At 37.5% G+C, this 20,896-nt stretch overlaps 1 protein-coding gene across 4 annotated transcripts in view; it reads left to right on the top strand.

The window, feature by feature from the left end:
• Nucleotides 1-20,896, top strand: part of DCDC1 (doublecortin domain containing 1) — a 434,351-nt gene that overhangs the window by 22,250 nt on the left and 391,205 nt on the right. For 3 of the 4 annotated variants that reach the window (XM_045012463.1, XM_045012462.1, XM_045012461.1), the window contains exons 2-5: nt 3,260-3,450; nt 14,888-15,166; nt 16,718-16,874; nt 17,401-17,563. In XM_045012463.1, the coding sequence (XP_044868398.1) occupies nt 3,260-3,450; nt 14,888-15,166; nt 16,718-16,874; nt 17,401-17,563 (790 nt within the window). Of the gene's footprint in view, nt 1-3,259; nt 3,451-4,465; nt 4,587-14,887; nt 15,167-16,717; nt 16,875-17,400; nt 17,564-20,896 lie in introns of those variants that run through there. The other variant, XM_045012464.1, reaches the window with a different exon arrangement.

Below are 20,896 nucleotides of genomic sequence, written 5' to 3'. Positions count from 1 at the left end.
TCCTGTGGCACCTTATAGACTCCAATACGTCTGTTAGTCTATAAGGTGCCACAGGATTCTTTGCTGCTTTTACAGATCCAGACTAACACGGCTACCGCTCTGAGTTTTTATACAGGAGATAGCAGGAAATAAAACATGACTGTGACAGTGTCTGTCAGGTCTTCTTTGCCCTGTGCTGGAGATACTGGCACCAGGACACCACTGTGCGCAGGCCAGGCTACCAAAAAGACTCATCTCCAGGGTATGTCTACACTCTGTTGTAAGCCCAGGTTTGAACTGAAGCTCAAGCCTAACCCCCTTCCATCTTCACAAAAATTGTGCTAACCCAGGGCTTGGACCCACGGTCCCAGGACCCCACGGGGGTGGAAGGTCCAAGCCTGAGTCAAGCCAGGACCCCGGGTTCAAGCCCTATTGCTTTGCAGTGTAGATGCAGCCCTACTGGACTCATGCTCTGGGAGTCTGCCAAAAGTATTCCACAATCCCACTGGCTGACTTTCTTTGTCCTCTGGACAGTCAGTTTTGGTGGGCAGTCAGATTTGCCTGCATCATGAACAAAGGGCTAGAGTGGCCACACTTTGGGAGGGTGCTAGGAAGTCTTGGTTATGGGTGGTTGGGCTCAGGCCAACATAATGCACTGTAGACGCTGGAGCCCCACGTTGGGACCCAGGGCTCAACAGTTCCTAACCTGGGGTTACAAATGAGTGTAGACCATCAAGTCTTAGATTAACAAACCCATGGTCTGCTAACTCAAGTTCTGCTAACCCTGAGCTTACATGGCATTGTAGACATACCTCCAGAGGCTAAAAGGGCTAGAAAGAGTGTCAAGGGCAGACCTGCTCGAACCAGCTGCTGGCCTGCTCCCTGACTAACTCCCTGAAGCAGCCTCACCTGCCACATTGAGAAAAAGAGTAACAACTTGTATCACAGTCAGTTCAAGGATATTTCTAAGAATAAAGAAGCAAAGAATAAAGACTTCTTGTTCCATTTTCTAAGGACCAGATTCTGCCACCATTGGCATTTTGAGTCGTGCCTTTCTATATAGATACTCCCATTAATTCCAATGGGACTATTTAAGGAGTAAGATACTACTCGGCATGATATAGGATGGCAGAATATGGCCCTGAGTGATTATAAACTATACCTTAAAGAGCCTGATTTCAAAAATCCATCTCAGGTGGTGATTTTTTTTTATTTAGCCTGTGTTTTTAGGGGTTCACACCACAAACAAAGAAAACATTTGCAAATGCTGAAATTATTGCTATCCACTGGATGGTTAGTTTTTATACAACTATAGTGCTAAATCTGGCTTGCTTTAAAACATGTCAGTAGCCTCATTTGTAAAAGGGATTTTATAAGTTCTTGGATTAATTAATAAAGTTTGCTTTAGCTTTCCCATTAGGTACTGGTATTATTATTATTATTGTTATTTATTATTTTTGGTAAGTGAACAAAACCATTATGAGAACATGAGAAGCAGATCGTTTTGAATTCTGAAATACAGGTCTTGCACCTTACCTTCAGTTCTCCATTTTAATAGAAGAGGCTACAAGAAAATTAATTTTTTGCACACACTAGGTTTATCACAGTTCAGGATGAGCTGTACCCTCTCTTAGTCTCTGGGTGGGCACCCTTTCCAAGTGACAGGGCTATGTCTGAACTTCTGTCAGAGGCGAATCCCGCAATTCAATCCACTCTTTGACTGAGTTTCCAGGTCTGAGAACCCCTATTTACCAAGTGTTTCCCAGCAGATCTAGTTGGGTTTTGACTCCTGTTATAGACTTCTCTTTGGGAGCCTATGATCAGTATGAAAATACAGTGACTCAAAACAGCCTCTTTGAAACAAAGTATTATTTACTTATCCTCAGGCATGTACCAAACAGAGAGGAAAAGGATTAAAATAACAAAAGGTCTATACACATATGATCTTACTTAAACCTTAGTCTTTCCTTGTAAGCTTAAATAGGTCCCATGTGTCCCAGGTACTTCCAGCATTGGAGCTGGGTGAGGCATCCCTGCAGTCTCTGCCTCAGTCTGACCCTCAGTCAGTGTCTCCCCACTCTGAAATCAGCTTTTTTATCCATCTCAAAGTTACTTTGTCTATTGTGGGACTCCTGATCTAGTCAATCCAGTTTAAGCATCTCACTAAGGAGGCCAGAGGTAGACTTCCAGCAGTGGATTTGTCCATTAAACACTGGCAGTTGAGTTAGGGTCATTATCTTCCTTCCTGGAGATCTATAAAACCATCCAGGATTGAGTTAACTCTTTGCTTCTGTGTAAGAGACAGCATGATACTGCTCATGTAGACAGAGACACACAATATTTATTTTTTTTAAAAATATTGATATCTCCCACACTCTTCCGAAGACTAAAATAGGTAGAAATCTACATACAGCAGATGAACATCCGCTCCACAGTTTCTGCATTCTGGAAATAAATAATATTTATTTGAAACATATACAAAAAGTTCCAAAGACTTATATATGTGAGTAGTCTCACTGGTGCCAATGGGGCTACATACATGTTTTAAATTAAGCATGAGAGTAATTATTTGTGGGACTGGGGCCTTAATCTGTAAATGCCTGATTCTAAGAGTTGCCGAGCATCTACTGCTCCCATTGATTTAACAGGAGTTGTGGGTGCTCAGCACTTCTTGGTATCAAGACATAAACTTTTGACTCTATTATTTTGCATGGTTGAGCACGAGCAATTCATACCATACTCTAATTGGTTCCCCTTCTGTTAGCTTTATATATATATATAAAAGCAAGAATCTTTTAAGACTTTATTCTTATACTTTGGAAAGTCTTGCATATAGCTTCCACAATAACATTTCATAATAAATGAAATAATATTCCTTCCAAATTAATTTCAGCAATAAACTGTTAGTAAGTTACAAAACCTCAAAAACAAGCCTTTAGGATTTCTGGATAATTCCGCCAATCTAGCTCCATAGAGAAGACTTTTTTATCCCTCCCCCCCCCCCTCTTTAAGCCTCCAAATTGCTATTGCTCCTCACCATCTCCAAATTCTGTTCCCTAAGAATGTAAATATATACAAATACAATCTGCCTTCATCCAAACTGAACATTACTGTGTTCAGAAACCCACTATGTTTCATACTGGCTTCAGTTAGATTATTCATGTGAGAAGACACTACTGGACTGGGTTCATGCTAATTAATCAAAGAGTTTCAGTTGTAACTATTAATGGAAAAAAACTCTGCATTAATTTTAATTATTGCCTTTGACATTTCTAAACAGGAAATGGCAAATGACAAAAGGCCAGTAAGTGCTCACGTACCTTGCAATCCAACTTTTGGGGCATCACAAAGAAATAATGAATTCTTAACTTCATCAACGTCTTCATGTCATAACAGTGTACAAACTACGGTAGTGAAGCAGTATGTGAATAAAGTCATCACATCTTCTTCCCACTTACATCATTTGCCAAGGTAAGATTTTTAATTTGCTATTTTGTGATATGCTGCAAAGAATATAATTGAGAAAAATATCTTTATTAGCAACACTTTAAAGCTGAAAATAGAGGTTATTTTTAAAGATAATTTCATGGTTGCACAGTAACATTTACTGTTAGTTTCCTTTAATCAATCTGAAAAGTGCCTCAGAACACTGCAGATATGGAGAAATGTTTTAGCTATAGATCACGCTGAGCTATCTAAATTTGAGTTTATCTAAATTTTTAATCATCTCAAAATTAGTGATCTTTGTGGCTTTGAAGCCTTAAAAACAAAGGCCTCCTCTTCTTCAGATTTTCAGATTTTTTCACTTGGTTAGATATTAGTCCTTCCCCTGGAATTCCCCAGCCATGCGGGGAACAGGCCTGGCAAAGTGGGCCCTAGTAGTCAATTTAAGTCATTATAGCAATAAAAATAATGTAAGTATACAAACATGATTAAAAGATACAAGATGTTGCACATGTATATTTAAGGTGCAAATCCTTATATGTCATACAAGTCATGCAAGGGCATAAGATGGCATAAGGCACCACCCTTACTTCCCTATGTGGGCAACCCATCCTGTGGGTAGCTGCAGGGGGATGAGGCCACTGTATCCTGGGTTCTGCCTCCCCCATCATGTGGAAAGTCAGGTTTAGATCTGGTGCCGTTTATTTTTTCCTTTAATAAACGGGAAAATTGGGAGATTGGAGCTTTTGGAATCACAATCAGCTTTGTGGTCCACTCCTGATCCCCTATCCCTCATGCAGAATGGAGCCGTTCTCCTACACACCTTAGGAAATCTAAGAAAGCCCTCTTCTACAAGCTTTAGGAGCTCTGCAACTTACCTTACAAGATGCATAGTGAATGAAGCAAGTGTTCATGTACTCATTAACTAATGGGTTTGTGCATTTAATGTAAGTATGTATTTTTGTTTCTTGGAAGATTATTTAACTGTAAGAAAGTTTATCCTTGACTCACTAAAAACGAAAGTTTTATGCTTCTTTCTAAGCTCTTACTGTTTCGCAGAGAACAGAGTTTGGAGGCAATATGCTGTATTTTAACAAGATGTAAACAAAACTTGATCATTTTAACACAGTACAACTTGTCATGGGACTAATCCTAGAACAGAAGTAAGCATCTTTTATTAAAACAAACACATATTGATTATCTGATAGTTTATACTAGAGCTATTGATTAATCGCAGTTAACTCATGCGATTAACTCAAATGAATCATGATTAAAAAAAATTACTGCGATTAATCGCAGTTTTCATCACACTGTTAAACAATAGAATACCAATTGAAATGTATTTAATATTTTGGATGTTTTTCTACATTTTCTTATGTATTGTATTCTGTGTTGTAAATTAAATCAAAGTGTATATTATTTTTTATTTCAAATATTTGCACTGTAAAAATTATAAACAAAAGAAATAGTATTTTTCAATTCACCTCATACAAGTACCGTAGTGTAATCTCTTTGTCATGAAAGTGCAAATGTAGATTTATTTTTGTAAAATAACTGCACTCAAAAACAAAACAATATAAAACTTCAGAGCATACAAGTCCACACAGTCCTAATTCTCGTTCAGCCAATCGCTCAAACACCTTTGTTTACATTTGCTGAAGATAATGCTGCCCACTTCTTGTTTACAATGTCACCTGAAAGTGAGAACAGGTATTTGCATGGCACTTTTGTAGCTGGCATTGCAAGGTATTTATGTGCCAGATATGCTAAACATTTGTATGCCCCTTCATGCATCGGCCACCATTCCAGAGGACATGCTTCCATGCTGATGATGCTCATTAAAAAAATAGTGCATTAATTAAAGTTGTGACTAAACTCCTTAGGGGACAATGGTATGTCCCCTGCTGTTTTACCAGCATTCTTCCATATATTTCATGTTATAGCAGTCTTGGATGATGACCCACCACATGTTGTTCATTTTAAGAACACTTTCACTGCAGATTTAACAAAACGCAGAGGAGGTACCAATGTGAGATTTCTAAAGATAGCTACAGCACTGGACCCAAAGTTTAAGAATCTGAAGTGCCTTCCAGAATCTGAGAGGGATGAGGTGTGGAGCATGCTTTCAGAAGTCTTAAATGAGCAACACTCTGATACAGATACTACAGAACCCAAACCATCAAAAAAGAAAATCAGCCTTCTGCTGGTGGCATCTGGCTCAGATGATGAAAATGAACAGACTGCTTTGTATTGTTCTTGAGCAGAACCCATCATCAGGATGGACGCATGTCCACTGGAATGGTGTTTGAAGCATGAAGGGACATATTAATCTTGAGCGCATCTGTCTCGTAAATATCTTGCTTCGCCAGCTGCAACAGTGCCATGAGAAACAAGAAGCAGCAGGGCTGGTGCAACCCATTACGCGACCTAGGCGGTTGCCTAGGGTGCTAGCATTTGGGGGGCAGCATTTCGGGTCCTTCGGTGGTGACCGCGGCGGCCGGATCTTCGGCCGCCCCGGTCGTCATCAGCATTTAGGCGGAGGGACTTGGGGCAGGGGGGCACAGGGTGGGCTGCCTTCAGCAAGTAAGGGGGGGCGCGGCACACAGGGGAACGGCTCCCTGCCCCAGCTCACCTCTGCTCCGCCTCCTCCCCTGAGCAAGCCGCCCCGCTCTGCTTCTCTCCCTTCCAGGCTTGCGGCGCCAAACAGCTGATTGGCGCCGCAAGCCTGGGAGGCGGGAGAAGTGGAGCGGCGACGGTGTGCTCGGGGAGGAGGCGGAGCAGAAGTGAGCTGGGGTGGGGAGCTCCCTCATGGCTCCCCGGGCCGGGGGAGCTGCCGCGGGGGGAGGCGCCTTAGGGCGGAGGGGAGGTGCCTCAGGGCGGAGGCGGGGTGGGGAGCTGCCGTGAGGGGGGCGTCTCAGGGTGGAGGGGGGGAGCCGCCACGAGGGAGGTCTCAGGGCGGAGGGGGAGTGGAGAGCTGCCCCGGGGGGGCACCTTAGGGCGGAGGGCTGCCAGAAGGCTCGGGGGGGCACAAGGTGGAAGTTTCGCCTAGGGCGCGAAACATCCTTGCACCCGTCCTGAGAAGCGGGTAACATTATCTCCGGCAAATGTAAACAAACTTGTTTGTCTGAGCGATTGGTTGAATGAGAAGTAGTACTGAGTGGACTTGTAGGCTCTACAATTTTACATTTTTTAATTCAGTTTTTTTTGTACGTAATTCTACATTTGTAAGCTCAACTTCCGTGATAAAGGGATTGCATTACAGTACTTGTATTAGGTAAATTGAAAAATACTATTTCTTTTGTTTTTTACAGTTCAAATATTTGTAATAAAAATAAATATAAAGTGAGCACTGTACACTTTGTATTCTGTGTTGTAATTGAAATCAATATATTTGAAAACATAGAAAACATCCAAAAATGTTTATATAAATGGTATTCTATTATTGTTTAACAGTGCGATTAATTGCAATTAATTTTTTTAATCACGCAATTAATCGTCATTCATTTTTTTAATCGCTTGGACAGCCCTAGTTTATACATTTATCATGATATTGTCTCAGTGCTTCAGGAGAGTAACTGGTGATACGATACTCTTAAGTAACTTAGCCCAGTTAGTGGTTCCTACATTGTTTCTTGTTGTTTTATTCTCAAAGAGTTTATAATCGAACTAGATAAAAAACAAAGTATTGAGGAAATGGTTGTAACATAACCAATAACCGTAGTTTAATTTTTAAATAAAGTTTGTGTTTACATTATATTGTAAGCAAAATAAACTTCACCTCTACTTGCTTATTTTAAACCCCTCCTCCTTATTCTCTCCTACTTGTTTCTATAAGTTGTCCTCCACTGTGGAGCCCATCCCTCACAATGTACCCCATGCCAATAGTCCTTTTTTCTTTCTTATCACCATGTCTCTAGTGTAGCTAAAATATGGCTTAATATATATCCATAACCAACACTGAAAACTTAAACTTGGACCAGGTGGCCTACATGCAGCAGCTCTTGCAGATAAGCTAAAAGGAGAGCCTCCTCTACCTGGCTGATTTAGTAACAGCTGTGCTGATCCTATTTTGTTAGAGAAGGTTCTTATTGCATTCCTTCCTCTGTCTCAGATATGGGGAGTCTTTTGTTTGGACTGGAGGTGAAAAAAAATCCTGGGGCCCCTTTAAGGATTCCCCCCCCCAATGGTGTGGGGACCTCTGCTTCCTTGTGGGCTTAGGGAAGGGTTAATGGTGACCAGGAGGGAGTCCTAGTTTATTGGTCAAACTGAAGGGTGCAGTGGTAGCCCAGGCTCCTGTGTAACCTTGGGAAGTATTTATAAGCCCTTTCCCCTGTTTAACATACCAGTCTGCACCTGTGAGAAATAGCCCCCATCATTCCCACACTCTTGGGATTACAATAGAACTGGGTTTCTGGGTCCTGCTCTGAGCATCATGGGAATCACCTTTTGGGCTGGGAAGGTTGGTCTGGGTGATCTTCCCCTCAGGAACCCACAGACCTGGGAAAAGTCTTGACTTCTCTGAAGTCAATAATAAAACTCCCATTGATTTCAACAGAGCCATGATTTTATTCCCAGGTGGTAGGTGAGATGGTAAAATGTTCATCTTTTTTTACCTTGGCAGGCATCCAGTGCAGATGCTTATTTAAAGGGATCCTGGTTCCCTGATAAACAGGAGCTGGAAGAGCATTGTGTAAAGAATCTGGGGCATAAGTTGTGTCCTAATGTCTGGTATAGTGAGAGGCCACCACTTTTCCTCCATGCTCTCAACTCTTGTATGAGGGGAGGATGGTGCGGTCCCAGCAATGGTGCTGGGAGCAGGTTAAAGGTTTGGAGGAGTGAGGGCTTGAGGCAGTCTTCTCCAAGTGGTACAGATTCTAGAAGAAAGTTGATCTGCATTGGATGAGTTATTGCCAGATAATTTCCCAGATGTGATAAATTAATAAAATTGGAGCATCGTTAAATCATATTCCTGGTGTCTTGTCTTTCTTCTTGTGATGCCTGAGACAAATATACACATGCAAGATATTGAATTTTAAAAAATAACTACCAAATGGGAATGAAACTGTGGTTCCAGTGAAGTCAATGGCAAAACCCCCACTGACTTAAATAGGGCCGGGATTTTACCATATGTGTATAATTCGTGTTGTAACTTTCTTGTTAAGTAAAATTGGACATAGTGTTATCACAACAGTATTATGATGATATCAGTGCAAGCCTCTTGCTGAAAAGATATCAGACCAAAATATAATGAAACAATGAGAGTACAATCAATGGAGAGTACATTACAGTATCAACTCAAAATGATAAAGATATAAATCTACTAGAGTGGCATGGTCTGTCAATACAAAGTTATATTAATGCAGTTATTTGCAGTAGACAATTAGGTGGCAAAACAAAATAATATCAGTGCAAGTCTATATAAACATGTATATGATGCCTGGAGGAAGATAGGGTAGCAATGTGAACTTCCGTTATAGCTAAGTCTGAATACTTTCATTATTTAAATGTTTTATGAGGATAAATATTTAGAGATATATAAACTAGCTTGGCATCTAGATTGTACTAGTTACAGTTAGTCCAACAAGAAGTTTAACTATTATTAAAATAGTAATAAGATAAAGTTTAGCTGAAAATACAATTAATATTAAAATAAATAGCTATGTCTCTTGAGCAAGGTTTTAAGTGCTCCAAAAATATAAAGCAAGAAATATATGCTTGTCAAATATACAGTATAAATAAATAATTTAGGTGAAAATGGATGACTAGATATAACAAAGAGACGACCAAATAATGAAGGGCTAAAGAGTGGTTGTTACATTTGATGTACTTCATTGTATATTGTAAGTAATTGCTATCCATAAAAATTCTATGGCTTCTGTATGAGAAAAAGGAGACAATTTGACAGGCAACACTGGTACTAAGCGACAGCAAGTACAAATCCTTGGCAACTGTCATTATCCTGCTGTTGAATTCACATCCAAAACTGTGTGATAACTTCAACCTGCATACTTGTTATTGAACCAGGGTCTGTCAAAGTAGCCACATTTTTCACTTATGAATAGGATTGTTAGCCTCATGTAGATTTATGTGTTAGAAAACTCAGAACTGTGTAGAATGCTTTCTTTTATTTAAAAAATACTATTGTTTTGTGCTTAAATAATAAAAAATAGGTTGATGTGTATCCTGGTTAAATTTACATGGATAGTTTGAAAATCTCTTTGACAAATTTATAGTAAAATAAAACTTCTATGTTGTATCTAAATTAATTTAAAGTGTATGAATTAGAGCTTAGAATAATTTGCTTTTATAATAACTACAAACATCTCTCTAAAAACTTCCTCAATATAATCACACAAAGAAGCAATTCTAGAACTGCTAGTAAATATGCAATAAAGATTTTAGGCCTTAGTACACATAGGATTTGGGATTCTTTTGTTTCTTTCATTTAAGCATCTTGAGTCTGTCCTATTGCTTTAATTCTTGGCCACTTTTTTTCTCAATATTAAATCCAATAGTAGTAGCCCTACACAAGCATGTTTTCTTGTGCCACAAACATGGGATTACAACCTTTTGGCTTGATTTTTACATTGATCTGAACAGGAATTTTGCGTTAATAAGGAGTGAAAAATCGTACATTTTACCATGGCACTTAATGTCATTTCACAGATCACATGACAAAGGGTATGGCTACACTTACGGTTTGCAGCGCTGGTAGTTTGCAGCGCTGGTCATCCAGCTGTGCAGGGCCAGCGCTGGTGTGTGGCCACACTCACAGCTACCAGCGCTGGTGTGTGGCCACATTTGCAGTATTTGCAGCGCTGTTGGGAGTGATGCATTATGGGCAGCTATCCCAGCGTTCAAGTGGCCACAACGTGCTTTTCAAAAGAGGGGGGTGGAGTGGGGTCTAGTGTGACAGGGAGCGGGGGGAAAGAGAGAGGGGATTTTTGGAGCCAACACTGTGTGTTTAGCTTCCTGCATTGAAAAATCAGAACATGTTTCTGACCCCTTAGTCTTAACTCTTAATTGCAAACAGCCTGCCTCCAACACGGACTCCCCGGACTCCCCGCTGTTTCACTCACTCCCTGTGGTGTACTGTGACAGGGAGCGGGGAAGAGAGAGATTGGAAAAATCACAAAATGTTTGCGAACCCTGCATCCAACGCTGTTTCCCCTGCCTCTCATTTGATCGTTCACAGCCAGGTACAGATAGCTCCTGTTTGCTGTGATCAGTGTTTGTTTTTTTAGATAAGCAGTTCAACGGAGCTCCTCCGTTCTGTTTCATTCACTCTCCCTGCCTGCCTCTCATTTGATTGTTTACAGCCAGGTACAGATGATCACAGCAAACAGGAGCTCTGTTTGTTCGGAGCTCCGATCGGAGCTCGTTCACAACAAAACAAAGAGAGGCTGCATAACAAAACAAAGAGAGTAATTTATAAAAGCATTCTGGGATACACCTTATACCCTGGAGGCCAATCACAGCGCTGGTGTGTGGCCACACTTGATGACCAGCGCTGCAGCACCAGCGCTGGAATCCTTATTCCCCATGCCGAGTGAGGTGTACGGCCAGCGCTGCAGCCAGGGAGTTGCAGCGCTGGAAGTGCCCTGCAGGTGTGGCCACTTACTAATTGCAGCGCTGGTGGAGGCTTTCCAGCGCTGCAAATCGCCAGTGTAGCCATACCCAAAGTCTCTAAAAAAATATCAGAGGGATTGCCGTGTTAGTCTGGATCTGTAAAATGCGACAAAGAGTCCTGTGGTACCTTATAGACAGAAGTATTGGAGCATAAGCTTTCGTGGGTGAATACCCACTTCGGGTGCCACAGGACTCTTTATCGCTTTCTAAAAAAATAGTGTAGTTTTTCCAAGAGTTAACATTATGTGGTCAGACATACTTCAGCGCAGGGTCTGGTGGGGAGCCGTGATCCCCTACAGGGTAGACAAGGCCAGGAGGTATGTGAATAGAGAGGTGGCCAAATTCCTTGGGACCATAAGAAGGACAGTAATTTCACATCCTGGCACAGTATAAGGGGCAGCAGAGTTGTTTCAGGAAGATGGGGTTCACCTTTCTCTCTTAGGTGCCGTCATTTTTTAACTGATATAAAAGATGGCATTAGAAGATGTCTGGGAACCCGACTGGGTGTGGGGAGGAGGCAGCCAAGCTAACTGATAGCACCTCCTTGTGGCAGATGTCCAGTGCAGGTACTCCATAGGGAAGGTATACAGTGACCAGATAAATGGCTTGGAAAAGGACTTAAAAAAGAGGTTTCAGAGTAGCAGCTGTGTTAGTCTGTATCCACAAAAAGAACAGGAGTACTTGTAGCACCTTAGAGACTAACAAAGTCTCTAAGGTGCCACAACTACTCCTGTTCTTTTTTAAAAGAGGTGTTTGTTAAAGGAGCGAACGGGGGACAGTTGGGGACTTCTGTGATTGGTACGGCAGGGAGCCAACCCCCCATTCTTATAGCCCGCCTTAACCCTCCTACAAGGCGGAGGTGGATGGTATGGTCCCGGCAATGGATTTACTGGAGGGACCGGGAGGCAAAAAGAGGGGAAGCTGGTGGTAGCCCCTCTCCCCAGGTATGGAAAAAGAGGGGGAACTGGTAAAAGCCCCCCAGGTAACTAGGGAATAAACATGGGGGTTATCTGCACTGTACACTTATCTGCTGGGTAGTCCCAGACATCTAATAATAAAGTTGTGACCTGATTGAACCCATGTTAAATGTCTCCTGTCCTTTCAGCATAACCAGACAATGAACTATAGGAGCCCTACACAAACATGTTTCCTTGTGCCACAAACATGGGATTACAACCTTTTGGCTCGATTTAACATTGATCTGAACAGGATTTTTGCCTTAATAAAGAGTGAGGAATCATACATTTTACCATGGCGCTTAATGTCATTTCACAAATCACATGACAAAGTCTCTAAAAACATAGTGTCGTTTTTCACTACAGGCTGAGCACTTCACCCTATGATATATTAAGTCTCCAATGAACTGTGCGCAAGGGTTGTGTCCAAACTAGCATTTTCTTAACATGTCCCAACATTGCACTACCTCAAGTATAAGTCTGCTGTTGGTAGCAAATGTGGTACTAGAGTAGACTAACTGTTGGCATGTTAACCCTCTGTAGATTGCACCCCAGTTAAAATATGGGTGCTGTTGACCCACCTGTGTATACTAGTGTTCTTACCCTGGTAAAACTGAACAATGATGGTGCAATGATGGAAAATTTTAAGAAGATGCTAGTGTGTACATAGGCTACCTATGTTAGTCTCACACCTATTTTCCTTTAATAACAGACTTATTCACCAACAGGTCATTTATAAAGTGGCATATGTGGTTGAAAAAATATTTCTAAAATTCATTAGCGGTAAATATTAAGTAATAATTCTTTACTAAAATAAATGACTCCCTTGTTAGTTTATTTTTCAGAGGTAAAGCCAAGGCAGTTAATATTCTAACAAAATAATTCACTGTTCAGTAAGGATTAGTACCAAGGATTTTTTTTTTCAGTAATAAGTAATGGGATCTAGTAGATTTTATTGTAAAAAGGAAAACAAGATATTCTTCACTTTTCAAATGGCCCATAAGACAGCCTTGCAGGAAAATGAACATTTACAAGATATTAATGTCTTTTTTGACTCACTAATCAGAATTCAAAACACACCTCAGTATGTTTGTAGCCATAATGCTACATAGATTTTTTTTCTTGATTTAACTCAAACTCGTAACATTAATTTAATCACAGTATTTTGATATATAATATTTGAATTGCTGTGTTAAATATACTTCAAGATGTGCAAAAAATATCTTATAATTTGTGGGTGTGACATCACCGGGCTCTTGTAGTTCATCGGAACAATGTGACACTCATGAATTATGAAAATCTGCATGCTAGAGTGAGGAGCTGACCATGTCAGACTCTTCTGTTTCTTCTGCTTGGCTGTTGATACTACTAAGACACCCTCCAGTCGTAAGAAAAGAGTGAATGAAAAATAAATTGTGATCTATATCTGGATCTATAAAATGCCAATCTTGTGGTGCATTACATCTTTTATTTCTATGACATCAACATAATATTAGTCTCAGACTTAGAGCTAATACGTCTGTTAGTCTATAAGGTGCCACAGGATTCTTTGCTGCTTCTACAGAACCAGACTAACATGGCTACCCCTCTGATACATAGCTGTCTGTTGTTTATTCTCTATTTTTGTTCTTTTTTTTTTTTAAATTGCCTTATGATTGTTATTTTTTTAATGTTATAAGTGAATTTATTGCATAGTTTAAGTGAAGCAAGAGTAGCACTGGTCTGACTCAGGCATAAATCAGGTGGGTTCTGCTACCTGCCCCAGATATAGCTCTTTCAGTTTTCCTCAATCTTGACCTTCAGCAGTTCCTGCTATTCTAATTCTGGAACTTGCTTAAGCAGAGCTTAATTGAGCTAAATTCGACAATGGTTTTATGACATGCACAAGTGAAGACTAATATAAAACTATTCAAACACATTTTTACTAATGACTTGAACAAGAATTTGAACCTGGGTCTTCTGGGTTAGAGCTTAGTAGTGGAGGAAAGGACAGATTTCTTAGTACAAAAACAATATGAAAACCAAAACACACACAAAACTATTTTAAGGGGACACGAACAGGTTAAAAATAATTTGGAAATGCCTTTACTTTTGTTATTAGTAACATCTTAGATTGTTAAAGCAACATTTAAAAAATTATTTACATTTTACTTGTTATATTGTTTGCCTACACTTAGGGAAATGCAAAAAGTAAACAATGAAAGTAAATTTGCACTTTTTGCTTTCGTTTCTAGTCAATTTCACATTGAGGTACTCATTCACTGCCACAATTCTGCAATATATGAATCACACAAGTTGTAGAGAAAAGTGTATTCATTTTATAAAAGATTGATGTGTCTAGTAGGGTTTTTTTTGTAATTTCAGTGAATATTTTTATCATTGGATTTTGTAAAACTTAATTTTTATTGAAACTATGGCTGGGATTTACAAAAGAACTATAGGGATTGAGGTGCCTAATTCCTGCTGAATTTCTGTCTAACTCCCTTTGAAAATCTCAGGCTACATTTGATAGAATCTCAGTTTACTTTTTTCAGTGGTGTGTTATTTTGTTTTATTATATCTAAGTTGAATAAAACAAAAGACTTTGTTATCTTAAAAATAGTTTTAAAGCATATTGAAAATCTTATTTTCCTCCTTGAGATTTTGTCTTGGACTGTTTTCAAAATCTACTAATTATTATGACAATTTCTTGGTGCCTTAATGATTTGGTTTCCTTTTCTTCCACTTTTTAAGTGTACATTGACATTAAATAAGTTCACCCATGCTTGTCACTTATCAGGTTTTCCCAAGACCTCACAGATTCAATAATTACTTAAACTAAGCAAAAGGCCAGCATAAGAGGATATAATTTTATGTTTTTCTCCATATTTTTCTTTCAGAAAATTTATTTCACCCTATGCAAAAACAGCAATTAAAAATACTGACAGAAAGCAAAACTCTAGACAGCCTCTGTTTGGCCCTAACATTCATCTGCAATCGGCAGTGGTATCAAGAAGGTCAGGACTTCAAGATTGTTCCACACATCAAACAAAATCAGTTCAGAGCAGTGATAGAATATCAAACCTAGGCACCTACAAATCAGACAGTACAAACAATTTCTGCCTTATATCGCCATCCAAGAGAAACAGACCTGTCAGTGCTCCAGCAGGTCAGCTAAGGTAATCAAAGCTGTTCTGTGTTGCTTTTAACTGTGACTGTTGATGCTGTTTCTCCTTTCAACAGAAATCATAATGATGCTTCAATTGATATTCCAAAACATATAAATAAAAGACATTGCTAATTTTATTCATTTTTAAGATTTATTGCATTCTTTAAGATTTATTTTTAGTGTCGTGTGTGTGTGCACGTGCACATAATACATTTATATATATACAGCATAAACTGCATCCATTAGCCCTCTGTGTATATTTTTATAATTTCACACAAAAAGAAGTTTAATGATAATTTGTAGTAATACCTCATTAAGAGTCAGACTCTAAATTCCTTACTCACATGGGTTAGCAGTTTCTCACACAATAACTTCTTGACTTTAATGAGACTACTTGTGTTAAGAAGTGCCCACCAGTATGAATAAGGGATTAAAAATCTTATAGAACAAAAAGTCCTTTAACTATTACTTTCATTACAGAGCGAGAAACTTGGAAATAGTCAAATACCTCTACTTTATGGTTATGGGCATAAAAGTACTTATTCTGTAAAGGTTCAATCCAGTGCCCTTTAAAATTGTTTGAAAGATTCTCATTTAGCGGAGTTGAATCAGATGCTTAGGCCTCAAACCTGCTCTGAGTTCTTTATAGTTGGACCTTGCACCTACACAGAGCTCAGTGCAGGATTGTGGCCTTAGATTACCAATGTTCTTGTTAAAACATGCAGCTTTCCTATAGTTATGCAATAGAAATTCTTTGTTTTCTAAGAAAAGCCTTACAGTACAATAGCACTATAGATTTTTTTTTTGTGGAATTACCCTTTTAAAAATAGTTTTGAGGGTATTTTTTCTTTATTGGATGTTAGTGCATTTCATTTTATTCTGCTAATGGCATTGAATGTATTTTGCATTCTAAAGAACGGAAACATTGACATAAGGCCCCATTCTACAGTCTATTTGCTGTCAAAGTCTATGGGAATTTTGCCTGAATGAAGGCTACAGCATTAGCTCTTAATTTTTCAACTAAGAGCAAATAATTAAGTTATATTGAATTATAAAGAAAATGACTTATGCACTGAAAACACTAATAAGAATATTGTTAACTTTTCTAGTACCAAGTTTATTATTTACATTTAGTCAAATGCTGGTGGTATTGGAGACTAATTTTTAAAGATTGAAGAGATCTTTTTTCTTATAAAAGCCAGAATAAAAAGGGCTCTGAAGATGCTGCATAACAACTTCATACTTGAGTTATAATGGTGCTCTCTGAATGTGGTGTATTACAAATAAAATATGCTAAATATCTAAAATAAACTAAATATGTGATAGAAGAATATCATTCTAAATCTATTTTATTTAAAGGAGTTCAATTTCCTTACATAGTGTATTAAAAACTCAGGTATTCTGATTTAAATATCTATAATGTGAAGAGTCATCAAGGGTTTATATTAGAAATATTAATTTTACGTAATTGTATATAAAAAGACCTTAGAAATAGATGCTTTCAACAAAATACAGATTAACTTTTTCTCTGATGAAGCTAAATTGGTTTTATTTGCAACAGATGTACACAGTTCTCTTCCTCAAGACTCCAGCTGGCCCAGAAAGAATCTGAAGTGCCCCAAGTTATTAAATGCCAGCCAAGGGTAATCAAAGTAACGGCTTACAAGAATGGCACAAGAAGTATTTTTGCTAAGATTGCTGTACCATCCATTAAGCTGGTAAATACTAATAAAAAGTTGTCTTACATGCATTAACTTTATTTATAGTTTGTACTTTATACCAGCAGTTAAAGAAAGAAGTTGCCTTTTATTTTAAAATGAGCTAATATTAAAATTCTTCCTTTCCAGCATATGTATAATATACATATAAAATACACATAAAATTAGTGAATAATTAACACATACTACAGTATAAACACTGTTCAAATAAATAGGAGTTACAGAGTGTAAAATGTTGAGTTCATTCATAACAAATTACAATACTGTGTGAGACTAAAAATAGTAATTTTTGAAAATTCTTTGTAATGTTACATTATCTACTGTGTTTTCATCATCCTGTTATCAGTTAACTGCCAGCAAAGATTACAAAAAAACTAAGTTACTTATAGTGCAGTTACTATGGCTGGTAAGTCATTTAAGCATGCATTTCTAATTTTTAGTCCTGATCCTTTCACTAAATGTTGGTCATGTTGTGAATATATTTTTCTGTCGCAATCAATATTCCTTACCTCTTGCCTTCATTTAGCTGCTGGAGGAGTGCACTGAAAAACTGAATCTGAACATGGCTGCACGACGAGTGTTCTTGGCAGACGGCACTGAAGCACTAGAACCTAAAGACATACCCCATGATGCCGACATTTATATTTCAACTGGAGAGCCTTTTTTAGATCCATTCAAAAAAATTAAAGGTAAAAAAACAAATACTATATGGCTTCAGGGGTGCAATTAAAAATGATTTTCATCCTCTCTTTTTGCATGGTTTAACAAAACTAATGTTTACTCATTTAGAGCTCAGTAAGAGGATAATGTGCTTAATGAAAGAAAAATCTACTGACAGCCATGTTTATTGCCCTTCATTAGCATTGGTGCTTAATTTAATATAGATCTGAATAGACATTAGGGAGCCTGCAGGAGGTTAAATGGTGAAAATATAATAAATTAAATCAGAGATTATTGAATTTACTCTTTAGTTTCAGTGACACCTAACAGACACAATTAATTAGGCTTATTACACTAGGAAGAAAATAGTTCAGCATTTCAGAGAGCATTTATTAATTTAGTCATTTGACCTTTATGAAAAATCATTAAAATAATTATTGGGATGTTTATACAACAAGTTCGAATATTTACACTCAGATGTACATATCATTCAGATGTGAATGTTTTATTATTTTAAAATTGTTCATTACAAACATTAAAGCTTCCCCACTCTATTTCATCCCTTTTTCAGTACAATCATCAAATGATATTTGTACACACACACATAATGCTGTTTCTGACTCATTTACTTTTGAAATTTGGATGTAAATATTGTTTTCATTCATATTTTAAGATGATGGAGTACATTCTGGGATTTGTACAATTAATTTTGATGAAGTTTTACAAAATTAACTTAAATAGTGTTCTGTATCAAAGTCACAATACTCCTACTAAATACTTTCTATTCAATCATCAAAACAGCTGGCAGTTATGATAAGCTACAATGTTAGTTAGAATAAAAATTAGCTAGCTAAATTATTACAAAAAGCCAGATGACTGACTGGGAAATTTTATGTTTGTTAAGGATCAACCTGTGTTACCAGTGTGCCATTCCAACAAGAGACAAAAATGAAATCCTTTTTTTTTTTTTTTTTTTTTGGAGGGAGTTGGATTATAAAAATACTTGTGGCGCCTAAAAGTGCAGTGCAGTGCATTTAACAATGATCTTGGGATAAATAAATAAATTTTATAAAAACATTTAACTAATATGTACGTTTTATGTCTTTGCTCTAATGAGAATTTTTAGCCTTTTCTTCTGTAGTTATAATTATGTTTTCTTTCTCTCTTTTTAAAAGCACCAATGGTTTATTTTAAAATTACTTTTGTTACCTTGAAAGAACAGTTTCTAGCACAAATATATTTACTGCTAAATGAAAAATTTCAGGACAACAATAGCTTGTAATTTTTACAGAAAGTTGTTGCTTTAGTAAACTAGGTTAGTTTCACCTAGTAGTGGTAAGTCTCTTATATAAATAGATACGACAGTGATGAGTATTATAGAAATGTCAATGAATAAATAAAAATATTGATTAGTAGTTGCCCATATGACTTAAGTTCTATAAATATGCCTTTTATTTTTATTTTCATGGAGCTATTCATGAGTGATTAAAGTATTTAGATTTTAGTCCACCAACTAAGCCATATCATATAAATATATTCACATCTTGCTTCCATAAAAACTTCACAAATTATATTTATGATAAGATATGCTTATCTGCTACTTCATCAATTATGCACATGATAGGGTGTTACAGATAATATGAAAATCACCCTGAATATGATTACAATCCATTGACTACCATTTATTTAATTAACAGTCTATGCATACAATAAGAGAGACAAATCTTAGTATTTTTTCTATTACGTGTTGCATAGTCACACCAATACACTTTAAGATTTAATAAGAAGAGTTTTACTGTTTCATTAAACAATAGTATTAAATAAATACTATTTTTTCTCATATAGGAGATACTGAAATGAAGCTAATATTGTAATATTTTTATACAGCCATTGCTATAGTTTGTTATAAAATCTTCAGGGCATTGGTACTTTTATTATAGTTTTCCATGCACATGACTTGTTGTTAAGAGAGGATTTTCAAATTCATTAAGCAATTCTCTCTCTCTCTCAAGCCAAATTCAAAACAAAAACTTCTAGGCTTTGTCTGCATATCTTTGGCAATGTTTCACTGTGACATGCACTGCTGTTCTTTTAGCACCAAAATGTTGGCACACATCACTGAAAATTTCACACCATCCCTTGCTGGATCAGCAAGCTTAACCTACCAAAATCTGGTGTTGTGCAATGGTTTTTGACTGATAATCAATCTTTTTACTGCTCGACAGTTGTTGCTGGGACACAGACTAGAGCAGGTGGCAGATGTGCCTTGTCTTTTGAGAAAAGAAAGAGTAGGTGAGCTTGGGCACAGAGTAACATATTGTGTGTCCATTAAAAGGGCTGCACTAGGGTAAGTATAACAGGAAAAAGTCACCAATATGAATAGAAACTCCACCAATAGCATCAAATAGGCCTTTTTACAGTCTGCATTACAAGTTTAATAATATTGCCAAACTAAAATAAATAATTCAAAAGCATTCCTTATACCGAGTCACCAGAATTCAGGTTAAATTTTGTCCTTTAAAATTTTATATATTCCATAATCATCTTTGTTTATGTTTTTGTTATATATGTAGAATGTATGTCAAAAGTATCTTTTTAAAAAATAGCTACAGTATGTGGGAGGAAATTAATGTTCTGTACGGTGCTCTTCCCTAGTCACCAGAAGCTTGACAAAAAGCACCATCTAAAAGGTCGGAAAAAAATTGGCTTGACTGCATAATTTTGTTTATCACAAGACTTGAGTTGCTAACACATAGATAACAAGAACATAGATGAGTAGTAAATTCTTTCTGCACAGGAATAGAAGCCCAATGATGTATTCTTAGGCCCTGATCCTGCAAATATTTATACTTTTGAGCAATCTTATTGTAATCAATGAAACTACTTACATGTGTAAAGTTACTTACACACATAAGTGCTTGCAGCATTGATGCCTTCATTTGAAATCTGTATTTCAGATACTGGGTCAAGCATAAGCTCTGGCATAACTTTAAGTGGTACATCTTAGCTATCACTGTGATTCATATAGTATAAATTACCTGTATAGAATAGAACTCCCACTGACATCTGTGCATTTGGGCCTGTTCACATCAGCTTTGAAGTGTCCACTATTTTTTTGGATTTGCTCAGCCTTTCAACTTCTGTCATAGTGATTGGGGAATAATACTTACATTGATTATAAGGGTAAGTGAATAAAGATTCAGATATATGTTCACTTGCACAATAAATTTTAGACCTTCGGCTAAAAGTGAAGAATAAAAAAAATTGCTATATTTTATTTTTATTTAATATTTATGTTAAAGGCTTCAGTCAGTAATGAGGCCCCATTTTTAAAGGTGTTTAACAAATACGAAGATAGACAC

Source organism: Mauremys mutica, chromosome 4 (assembly GCF_020497125.1).
Source record: "Mauremys mutica isolate MM-2020 ecotype Southern chromosome 4, ASM2049712v1, whole genome shotgun sequence".
In the NCBI taxonomy this organism is placed as follows: domain Eukaryota; kingdom Metazoa; phylum Chordata; order Testudines; family Geoemydidae; genus Mauremys; species Mauremys mutica.
Note: the sequence above shows the minus strand (reverse complement) of the source record. Positions and strands in the feature narration are given on the sequence as shown.